Here is a 12,321-nt window from a genome sequence, read left to right as displayed (position 1 = left end):
CACACACACACACACACACACACACACACACACACTTGGAGTCTTCTACTGGAGAGTGTCAAGTTGTCCTTTAAAATAGAAAGTGTGGCAACCAAGTAACCTCCCCTGGGGTTTATTTTATTGTTGTAAAACTAACATGCTTTTAAGAGCAATTTAATAACAAAACATATTCACATTCAAATATTTTTGGAGTTGTCTCTTCTCCTAATAAATTGCAAAGGCCTGCTACTGATAAAATATAAAGTAACTTTTGTTTCAGTAAAAATCTGCAGTAGAATTTTTTTATGCATTAGCCTTCTGCACGTATAATATTTACCACAACCCAAAGATGCCTTTGCCTCTTTTAGGGTAAAAATTCACTAGCCAGTCTTTTTCAAATATGGCAGACTGAAACACATTGGGTAAACAAGACTATGATCAGTTTTACCAAATTAACTTACTGAAACAATATTCCTTGACAATATTCTAAATAAGTCAAAATTTCTAATCAGTCCTTAAAGAAATAATAACATTTACCATCTTACCATTCAGGGTAGTTTAGGATTCACTTTTCATCTTTCATAAGGTATTAGCTGCTCATTTTTACTTAATGCAGTCTAGAACTACAACTATCAACACAATATTTAACCCAATCACCAACTTTACAGCCAGTCTCATTGTATGACAGGAGTTACTTGCCACTGTGCAACAAATATTCACTACACACCACAAACACTGTAATACTGCTTAGTAACAGTGATAGCTTGCCAATTATTAAAAGTCAGAGGTTTCTTTTGTATATATGTATACATATACACCTCCCCAACACCCCCCCCCTTCTCTACTGTCTTGCTTTATCATCTTGCCTTTAATTTATAACAAGAATACTCTGGAAATTGTATATGGGACTGCTTTTAAAAGATGAATTAACTTCAGTTTTCTAAGTTGGGCTGTAATCCTCTCTGACAGAATACAACTGTTATTCAGTGGAACTCATAGAAAACATCACATTTATTATATGTGCTTTGGACTAAGGAATATGGAGATACAAAGATCATCTTTAACCTCCTCTTAATTTGTGGAGCATTAAAGATGGCTGAGGATTCACTGCGGTTTAGGCTGATTTGAGTAAGTGGTACCACGCTCTGTCCTCCCACTTATTTCTAGCTGTCTATGCTAGCTACATTCCTTCCACTGGCACTGATACCCATCTGAAGCTTTGGCAGGAGGACACTGTGATAGAAGTGATCAGAAAACTCTCCCTATGAAGAATGAACAGGTTGGGCTGGGTTAGCTCTGTAGCTCCCTGAGAGATGAGTGCTACTGCATGAGTGGAGCAGGGCAGGAAGAAGGGGTCAGACCCCAGCTCCACAGCTTCCACTCTCGTGGAACCAGAGCCCAGATGAAGCTGGCTGCTTCAAGTGTTACCCCTTGGCAGGTACAACAGCTGGAGCTCTTGAGTTGATGACTTTTAGGAATAAGTGTCCTGGAATTAATGGCAGATAGAGCTCTCAACTTTCTTTTGTTCATCTGGCTAAATTCTATCTTGCCTCTTTTTCAGAGACTGCTTTGTGGCCTCTGTATCTACATATGCTTCTCACCTAAAACCCACAAAGATTATTCTGATTTGTATTTTTGAGGCCTTCTTTTAACGCATATAGTATGTTGCACACATTAGAGAACATGAATACGACAAGAAACAGAGTCAGGCAGAACCCTGAAATGGATCTGTTAAAATATTTTTATCACAGTGAACATGCTAACTACCCTAGAAGAGCTTTATGTCATCACAAAGTAGATTTCATTAGAGTTGACTTACTAGGATACCTAAATCAAACCTCCCCAGTCCCACCGTGTACCTGCAGGCACACCCTTTTTTCCAACCTTGCTCTCAGTCCAGAAGCTTCCTCTGGGTGTTTGAATCACAGCAAACTCTTTGCTGTTCCCTCTAGGTCCTTACAAAAAGTCTTTCTTTTCAACATCCTCAAGATCAGGCTGTTTGCTCCTTGCTCTCCTTGGCAATCTCTCAGTCTCCAGCATGCAACAGGTTTCTCCAGCATTGTGTCCCTCCCTGCCACCCCACGCCTGAAGGCTCCTCATGACCAGCTCGGCGCCTGCACCACAGTGTGGTATTCCCCGCCCAGCCGGTTGCAACCAGGCCAAGGCAAACAGGCAGGTTCCTCCTGCCTGACTACACCTCTTTGAAGTACACACTCCAACAGACTACAAACAAAACATGAAAAAGATGCCAACCAACACAGTTCACTAAATGGTTCCAAAATAATCATGTGGTAGGCTTGTTTCGTTTTACCATACTTAAACATCAAAATCAGATGTAATCATTCCAGTTAGCATAAATCATACTATTAATTTACTAGTCACAAGGACAAAGATTTTTTTTGTAGGAAGGGAAGTATTTTGAGGAGTGAAAGATGAAACTGCATACCTGCTGATTATCTTTCTGTGCTCTCAAGCACAGGACACCCTCTGGTATGTACCCAAACAAGACTCAAGCTCAGTGACATTGCTGCAAAAAGTTACTGAGCATCGTGTTTCTTAAGCTGGTGTTTACTACCAACAGAACTGAAATATTATTTTCCTATCAAAGAACCTCAAATTTAATTAATCCTGGGTTTGGTTTTTGACCTGAAATAATGAGCAAATAGAGTTCCACATGGTCCATAATTCAGTTACTTTTGAGAAGATCAGAAAGGTGACCACTGATAAGTTGAATATTTCAACATTTAGCTTAGTTGCTCTGAGTTTCGTTGAGACTTTCTACTTTACTGCATACTTTGGAGAAAACAAAAAAAAAGACCCTTAAAAATATTTAGCCTTACAAATATCCTGTACTTTCATTAGTTAAGCAAGCTGAATAGTAATATAGTAAAATAGTAAAAAAACCTAGAAATTCAGAAAACAACTTTTCAGATCATTCCTTAATTAAATCCTTCACGTTCTTCAGTCCACTGTTCTAATTTAGATTGCTCAATCTTCCTAAAGTACAGGACATGTTCTTTCACTTTAAATAGATTATGCTGCTTATTAAAGTCAACCTTCTTAAAATTAGAAAATAAATATAAAAAATTACCAACCTGTAAGAAATAAAAGTTCCATCAGAATCTGAGGTTTGGTGTGCACTTCCGTTTTCATTTGATCCCCCTAATAAAAAAATAAGAGAAAACACCTTTGTTTTAAGACAAACCCTGATAACAAATAAAACAATATTGATGAGAATTGCAAATTATTTTACCATATGGTAACTTTAGTTACGACAAAACTCAAATAAAACTTACTTAGACAAATCTCAATTTTACATCTTTAGATTCTTAGAGCTCTCTTAAGTAGCCTCCATCTTCAGTTTGTAGTCTAAATGTTTGGAAAATCTGATGCTTAATTTCACTTACAGTTCTGACTGAATCCCTTCTCAAATTATTAAACACAATTCTACTAGTGCAAGCTTACAGAAGTACGCCATATAAGTAGATGAGTTTGATTTTACTAACATTAAGTCAAAAAATGTTAAAGTTCATCTATTTTGTGAAGCATTTTGAGTTGACTGTAGGATACCAGATATTTTTTGTCATAGCACAAGTTCAAAGCTTCTCTGAAACTACCTATTAAGATGTCTGCAAAACATCTTGTTTTACATCCTGTGGGCTGGTGATACATAAAACAGTGAGGTTCCTAAAAATCAAGGATTACAAGGAAATTTTCCTCTCTATAGCTACTTCCATTGAAGGACTGTTAAAAGCCAGGAGTCATGTAGTCTTCAAAGCAAATTTATTCTTGTCCTGTTTTATACTGTTTATTCTTGTCCAACCTGTCATTTCTCTTGGTAACTCTTCTATGTCCCTGTGTGCCTCCTTAATTCATTTACAGATAGCACTGTGCACCTTTGTTCTGCTTATTGAAATCAAGTTCTTTCAGTCTTTTTTCTAAATGAGGCCCCTTATTCCCCATTTTGTTTAATTCAGTGCTTCTTACACATGCAAAAGAAGGGACAGGAGCTACAGACAGCATACTAAAAGTTTAGTCAGTTGATTATTTGGACAGTGGTTTCCTTCTCTTTCAAAAAAAATCTTGCTCAATACAGTCTGTGGTCATGCCACATCATCTTGAAGTTTCACGGTTATCTTTAACCAAGATGCCTATATGATCACTCTCCATTTTTATTTATGAACAGCAGTTTCCAGTTTACAGTAGAAATTCTTGCTGGTGCAATATTGTGTTTCGCACAATTTCATGCTGTTTGCAGTCCTCTCTTCTTCAGAAAGGACCAATCCTACCTGAATACTCTATTTTTTCCTGCACTAGATGCTACCTTCTAATAAATTTTCTTAATAGAAGTTTATCAGCTCTTATTCTATGGCAAGAGAGTAAATGAAAACACTGGATAAGATCTGTTCAACCACAAAATTCACCAAAAAATAATTTTTTCATTAAAAATCTGCATTCTTTTATTTATCTTAAAATTACTATACTTCATTAATCCCCATCCTTTCTATTTCATAGCATCTCCTGTGGTACTACATCAGATGATTTACTGAGGTCCAGATACACTTAATGTATTTCCTTAATGTATATTTTGAAAGGTGAGCAGGTTAGTTGGCCACAATCTCCCATTTAACAAAAAAACCCCTGCAACAGAACTTGTGTAATTTGCTTTACTTTTCTCTCTTACTTCTTTCTTAAAAACTTTTCTAAAGCTCTGCACAGATAATAGCCAGCCCATGCAGATACTTTGCTATCACTTTTTTTTCCCTCTTTGATTAAGTACAGGTACTACATTTCCACTTCTTCAAATATGTGTTATCAGTTGCGAAGTAAAATACTAAAAAATTGTTCTATGCTGCAGTATTTGTCAGTATTCCTGAAAGACATTTTCTCTTCAACTCAGATGCTTTAATCTTTATTAGCTGTGCTAATTTATTGTATCTCTCAACACTCTCATTTATTTTATTATTTTCAGGCCTTTTTGCCTGAAATTTTGTTTTTACTGAAAATTAAATATTTTCCGATTTATACCATACCTGGATTACATTTATTATCATTTGCTCACTTCCACTGCACAATGGTTCTAGTTTTCTTCCCTGGAAAGTTTCTTTACACAGTCGAGTAATATTTTCTTGTTAATTTAAATTCCCTTCTTATGATCTAATTCAACTTAACTTTTGCTGATTGCCACTATAACCCCACACTTTCTGATATTCAGGATGTGGCCTTCTTTGCAGATCAAGATGCTTTTCTGTTTCTTTCAGGATCTTTGCTTGCTCCTCACATTCCTTTAAAAATACTTTATCATTCCCTTTGGCATAGAACTTTCAAGTGGTTTTTTTCTCATCTAATTTGGAATGCAGTTTTTTTATTAACTTTTGCACCTTTGTCTAAAATAAATCCCAAACCTCTACTACATTTTAGTCTAATATCACTCAGTCCAGTTGATTTCACTAATTAGCTCTCTCAATTTATTTTGAAAATGGAAATCCTACTCAATCAATCTGCTTTTTGTTTACTAAATTCAACTAAATTAAAAACACCAGATATTTCATCCAGGAGTCGACCCTCCCATTATTAATAACCATCTGTTCGTTTTTTTCCTCATATCTTGTAAAATAGTCTCCCATATTGGGACAATTTTCAGTAATACGCTTTTTCATATATTGCCCATCTCCACATCTGATCCTGAGCATTCAGAGAAATGACTGAACTATGTTCAGTCTCTTTCAAAGCCATATGGCTAGGTGCAGTGATATTGGGCAACTGCTACAGGGACACACAGCATCAAAATGGGTCCCACTACACTTTATTTATATTTATACAACTCCTAAGCATTCACCTATCACACTAGTCAGACCTGAAAACTCATACACAATGCTAAGTGTGTATGCTGAAAAATATCTCTTTTCAAGAATGGCAACACAATCGTCCTCCTTTTCTAAGAATGAAGTTTAAGAATCTCTCAAAAAATGCAAGGCCTTTACCATCTTTCAACAAAACCATTTCTCCTGCTTGAAGAGTTAACTGGACCTTGCAAAGAAGACCAGGATAAATAGCTGTTCTTTCACCAGGGTCCCACAAGAAACATTTGGTGGGATCCTGGTTCTGCGACAACCACTGAGCTGTTCTTCACAAACGACTCTAAGTGTAGCTTGCTTTATTCTGAAGACAGTAATCTCCTTTATTTAAATGATCACCAAAATACTTTAGCATTCTGAATTATATACCCATTGTTAATAAATCTCATTATCACACAAGTTATTGTTGGGCATTTTTTGAGAGCTGCTTTTGCTCCATTAGAAGCAGCTACCAAAATTGGATAGGACTAGGTGTATTCAGTTCCCAAACCCAGGATTTAGTAGAGCAGGCACTTCTGTGATTGCTCTCTTGCTCCATCCCTTTTCAGACAGGTATGTCTGTTATGACACCTTGAAAGATGATGAAGATGTCTTTCATTGAAAGGGATAAAAATCGTAAAGCAAAGTGCAAAGCATTCATTGACTTAATAGAAGACTCTCTAAATTTTACCTAGTTTTATTAAAAAGGCTTTCAAGAAAATCCTATTAAGTTTCCCTAGTCAGCGATACTTGAGAACAAAAGGGAGTGTTTCTTCACTAACGAATGACATTAAGCTGTGGGAATCCCTGTCCTGGATCACCTCTCCTCAGGAAAGTTCCAATTACTCCCCCTGAAAGGTATGGTGAATTCTCAGTAGAACAGATACATTTCTTCTATCTTCTTCACTGATAATGACCCAACTTTCTGGTAAAATTGGAATATATACTGAACAGTTATGAACATAAGATTCATGATGGAGGTAACGAAATTTGTGGTCTCCTTTAAAAGTACTATTTGATTCAGTATTATCCTACTCTTTACTTTCATTCTGAGACTCAATTATTGGAAGAATGGGTCTACTGAAGAAATAAGAAGATGCTCACCAACCCCACCACACACCTCATGAAAAGCTTTCCTAACTTCAAAAGCAAAAGCTAAGGGGAAAAAAGGCAAAATAAATATTGTCACACTTTCAGAGGGAAAAGAAGGTAAACAAGCAATACCATAACAAGAATCCATATCAAAGTAAGTATGGCTTACAGCACTAAAGTAGTTACTGGTTTTAATACAATAATAAAATAAGGCTATATCCTTCCAAAGGGACTGAAAATGATCTGGATATCTTCTCGCTGCTGCTTTAACTGTAGAAAATCCCTCTTCTGCGAATGAAAACTTTCTCTTGGAAGAATTCTGTTCAGCTGCCCCATTTTAGCAAAATCTGTTCTTGTGCATGAAGACCAAGGGCTAAAGGCAGCTAGGACTTGAGTAGCTGGGACCCAGCACTACTGGACATAGCTGCAAATTTCAAGAGAATTTGCACAACTCAAAACTGACACTTTCACTAACCAGTCAAAAAAGGACATTGCAAATGCTGGCTTCTTTAGACTTCTGAGACGCATGGAGAAGGATTTGTGAACTGTACATTTGCTAGGATATTATATTCACCCAGAACACATGGGCTTGTCACTTGCAGTAACTGTTTTCTTTGTAAGAATACATGTAAGAACTCTTTGTAAAAATATGTAAGAACATATTTGAGATTACAGACATTGCATGAAATAGGAGAACTCAGAATAAGGAGGATGCCAAATACACTTCCTGAAGATTATTTGAAAATCACGTGTAGAAACCGTAACAAGGAAAAGCCTAACTGAAATACACACACAGTTTCTGTATTTTTATTTTTTTAACAGTCTGTTATACTGATAGAATCACAGAATTGTTTAGGTTGGAAAAGACCTCTGAGATCATTGAGTCCAACCAGTAACTCAGCACTGCCAAGTCCAGCACTGAACCATGTCCCCAGGAGCCAGATCTTTAAAAATGCCAGTTGTCTCTTAAATACCTTCAGGGATGGTGACTCAACCAATAGTGTATTTTCTCACAGAAGAGGTTTTTCAAGGTGCAGTGCACAGTTTCCTCTTCAGGTAGTAAGAAGAAATTGGACAGCATTTGAGAGCCCCAATTCACAGGTGGGAAGATGCTCTGGATATGCTCCAGGCACAATGAGCTTAAGCATGTGCTCAGCAAGAGTATAAAAGTATGTGAAAAATGATGTAGGGATTAGACATTTCTCCCTCATCTCCTTCATTAACTCTCCGAAAACAGCTATTTCCTGTGAGATGTAAAAATCCATCACTGGACTTCTTATGGAGAAGATGTGGGATATTACCACAAGCAACTGCAAGTCCACGAAGACAAGAAGCTTCAGTGACGTGGCCTTGCTCTGTGGCTGTACTCCTACTTAAAAAAAATAATTAAGCTCTATTTTTTTTTTTGAAAATATGCTTTGATACTGAGAACATGTCTTTACATATATACATATTTATTTATGCATGTATACATACACATATGCATGTCTATGTGTGGGCACACGTATATATAGTAATAACCTATTTACCACTCTTGTGTCAGCTATGAAATGGTTTTATGGCTGGCAGTTTAGGAATTTGTGATAAAAGTGACCCTACTTAGGAAATCAATCTGCATTTCCCTGCTTAGAAGTGTCATAATGGAGACAGATTCTTCTGCTGACCTGTTTGCACTTTGCTTTATATTTTCTTTGTATTCTAATCAAAGGTTAAAATGTTGTTAAAGCACAAAATTTATTTAACAGTTGTGAAAATTTAAGTTGATATAAAACACTCGATCATTAATGCAGTGTTTTATGATTAGAGACAAGAAAAATTTTAACACTAATCTATGCTTGCAGTCTAAGGTTGTCAATTCTTACAACATGACTTCAAAATTCCATGCTATATTAATTTTCAGCATATTTAAAGCTTAATAATTTAATGATTTATCCAATTTTAATTTATACTTTCAAAACCACTTTGAACAATCTGAGGTGCCACTGGAGATCATAACAGTGGTCCTGGTTAAGTCAAATAATAATTATAGCGCTTTCACTTTAAAGATGAGATTATTTTTAATTATTGAGTGAAGTACTTGAGGTACCATACTTATATAATTACGCTACTCATTAAATGGTTATTGAAAGCTGAAATGTAATTTTAATGACAGCTACCTATTTTTCTTTGCACACTTTATAGATGACAGATCAGTCAGGAATTCTAGTTTGCTCAAAAAATCCTTGCAGCTGCACTGGTTCTTTCAGGTGTAAAACAATTAAGCTGTTCTTTTTTTAAAAACTGAACCTTTTTTTTTCTCAAATGATATTGATATAATATATAGGAACTGGTAAAAACAGAACAATAATGTGTGGATTTTTTTTCTTTTTCATAATAATATCAAAATGCTGGCCCTAAACTAATACACATTCCAAAAAATATGCCCCCCAAACTAGTGACAATACAAATATGGAAAAATGATTTTAGTCAAAATGTGTTCCTCACATAATACAAACAACAACAAAAAATTGCTTAACAGATTGCAGACCTTTATTGTGAGTATAAAGGGGTAATCAACATACAATAAGCATTTTACTATGCATTAAAACTATATATAATGCCACGAGACTCTTTTGCTTTTTCTAGCACCAAGGTTCACAACTCTTCAAACATAAAATTCCTTTGTACTATTTACTCCACAGATCACCAGACTGATCTGGATAAAATTTATTCTAATACGTAGGAATCTCTGCCAATTGACACTACAGAGCTGTGGTCTCAGAAATGAGCACCTAAACACTTATGCTCTGTATTTTAATCCTTTATATCCGATGTTCGAAATTCAGGGTATTTCTCCATTGTTCCAAAGACCGGTATCTTGTTTAAATTAAGCTTTCCTTTTTCCACAATGAAAACCAAACGGAAGAGTAAATTTGTTTCATTAACAATATTAAAGCAAAGATTTCTGAGTTCGCTGTATGGGGAAAAGGCAATAAAGTTTTGAAGAGGGAAAAACTGCTTTGTTCCTTCAATCCCCTAGTTGAAATTAATTATAGCAAATGTTTATGAAAACATCTGTTCCATACAGTTATAAATTCTTAATTTTAGCATGGGTGATTCCAAGCTCCTCTATTATTTTGAAAGGGAACCGTCTGATAATTGAAAGGTTTACAAAAGAGCAGACAATTTGTATTTCTACAACACCAAATATGCAGTTTGGAAGTCTTCAAGATCTCAGCAGAAAGGAAAAAAATAAAATACAAAAAGACGATCGAAGCTTTCTGATTCGGGTCCGCTGATACACCGAAACGGCAGTGGGAGGAGGGGGAAAAAAAAAAAAAAGAGAAAAGAAAAGGAGCACTAATCCCGAAAACATACGGCAAATCGAGATTTTACCACATGAAGCAGATCTTTAGAAAGTAAAACGCCGCGGCGCTGCGGGCCCCTCGGCTGCGGGGGCGGCGGGGCGGGGGCGGTGCCGCGCCGCGCCAAGAGAGGGCGCTGCAGAGTTTCGGATGGCGCGGCCGCCGCTCCCCGCCCGGGCCGGCCCTCACACAGCACCCGCGCAACCACGGCGGTACGTTCGGTTCACACCAAATAAGCTTTTAAAATGATTAAATGGGGCACGCTCGAAGCGGTGCACAGAACACTGAAAATAATGCCTTCAGCTAAAGAATTGAGTGCACAGCACGTCTGATATTTATTAAATAATTATTAGGCTGGAAAGTTGAAGAACGTTTCACTCTGAGCGAGTTCCGTTTTCTGAAATAAATACGATGCAACTTTTGGGTGAGCAATCCTTTATGTACAAACCTGACTCCATCCCTTGCTTCAAGTTCATTTAGCATTAGATGCACACTTTGAATGCATGCAGCACAGATTTCTGATAGCATTTTAGTTTCATCAGTTCTGCCCTAAAATATTATATTTTGCCACGTATAAAATAAAAAATTATACACTGTGATAATTAGTGATATATGCAGATAATGAACTGTAAGATGAACTGATGAACTTGCCATTTGAAGTACAAAAGTCTTACACAGGCTCAAATATTTTATCCTTCAATATTGACATGAAAAAATATAATCAGCATTAACAGTGTCTTTTCCCCTTAAACTTATTTGAGTTATTAAAGGAACACAATTGTAAAACACAATACAGTACCCACAGAGATGCAAATCTTGCGACAGTGAAAGCTGGTCACATCTGGAAGTAGGTAAAGAACGCTGGAACCAAGGTGCAAAATCAAAGCCTGTTTTAGCCCTGCAGAAAGCTGTTTGAACAATTTGATAGGCAGGCACATTGGTTTGCACTTAGGAGTAAAAACTTCTGGAGATAATATCTTGTACTGCATGTTGCTCAAACCCAGTCAATTCTGGTGTCTTTTGGATTGCTGATTTATGACAATCAAGTGGCATCTTCTATGATCTTCGCATATAAAATCACAATTGCATATGTGTATACGCATATATGAGTAAACTGCGTATTCTCCAGGCAAAATCTGTTTGAAACAATTTTGTCTATGCACATCCTTTTAAATCAAGACACATAAAAATAAGAAGGTTTCCATTTTAAGTGAAACTGCTTCTGAGTGTTCACAAATCTAAACACCAACCTTGTCATTAAGTTAGTCTGTAAATTAACATGCCACTGTTCCTCATGTAAAACGTATGTGTGAAGAAGTGTGGACAGGAAAAGATATACAAAGATCTAGATGACTGATTCTGAAATTAGAATGTAGCATCAGTGTTTAAGAAATGTAGTCCCGTGGAGCTCAATTTAAAATAAATTCAACAATAAGTATATTAAAGGGACTTATATTTTTTCTTTTCCTACTGAAGCCTCTGCATTTACCAAAATATACTGAGCTATGCACTGTACACTAAACTAAAACCAATACACAGAATAAGGAATTTTGCTCTAATAGCTCTGAACTAATTCATAGAAATACTTCAGAAGAATTCTCAGGTGATTGAAAGTTACCAAAATCTCAAATAATTTACATCCAGTTGTATTTTAATATAAACTCTGTGAGCATGATGGGAAGACCAAGTTTAACTGTGATGCAAATAGTGCTTTAAACACCTTGGAAAATGCACATGCATGGAAAAATAGTCTGACTTCCCATTTAATGGGAACCACACAATACTAGCTTATATAAGCAAATGTGACTCACTGAAGTCAATACACATTTAGTCCAGTAATGCCTGGATTGAATTTGCTACCAGCAGCAATAAGAGTGGTAAAACAAAAAATCCACAGGATAAAGTAAAATGCAGTTCTTCTTTTTTTTCAGTTATTTCTCCTAGTGCAATAGTCTGTGGCCCATAGTATATTATGTGCACTTCTGCTCATAAGCTCAGTACTACAGCCTGTATCTGCTGCATAACCTGGTTGATCATTTATCATGTATAACCTAACCAAATTCCTAGGT

At 36.3% G+C, this 12,321-nt stretch overlaps 1 protein-coding gene across 3 annotated transcripts in view; it reads right to left on the bottom strand.

The window, feature by feature from the left end:
• The window catches only part of TBC1D5 (TBC1 domain family member 5), a 289,772-nt gene that overhangs the window by 154,776 nt on the left and 122,675 nt on the right, over window positions 1-12,321 (bottom strand). For all 3 annotated transcript variants that reach the window (XM_018075719.1, XM_018075718.1, XM_018075720.1), the window contains one exon: window positions 3,075-3,141. In XM_018075719.1, coding sequence (XP_017931208.1) covers window positions 3,075-3,141 — 67 coding nt within the window. The remainder of the gene's footprint in view (window positions 1-3,074; window positions 3,142-12,321) is intronic.

Source organism: Manacus vitellinus, unplaced genomic scaffold, assembly GCF_001715985.3.
Source record: "Manacus vitellinus isolate BGI_N305 unplaced genomic scaffold, ASM171598v3 scaffold_3_pilon, whole genome shotgun sequence".
Classification (NCBI taxonomy): domain Eukaryota; kingdom Metazoa; phylum Chordata; class Aves; order Passeriformes; family Pipridae; genus Manacus; species Manacus vitellinus.
This window is presented reverse-complemented; position numbering and strand designations above follow the sequence as displayed.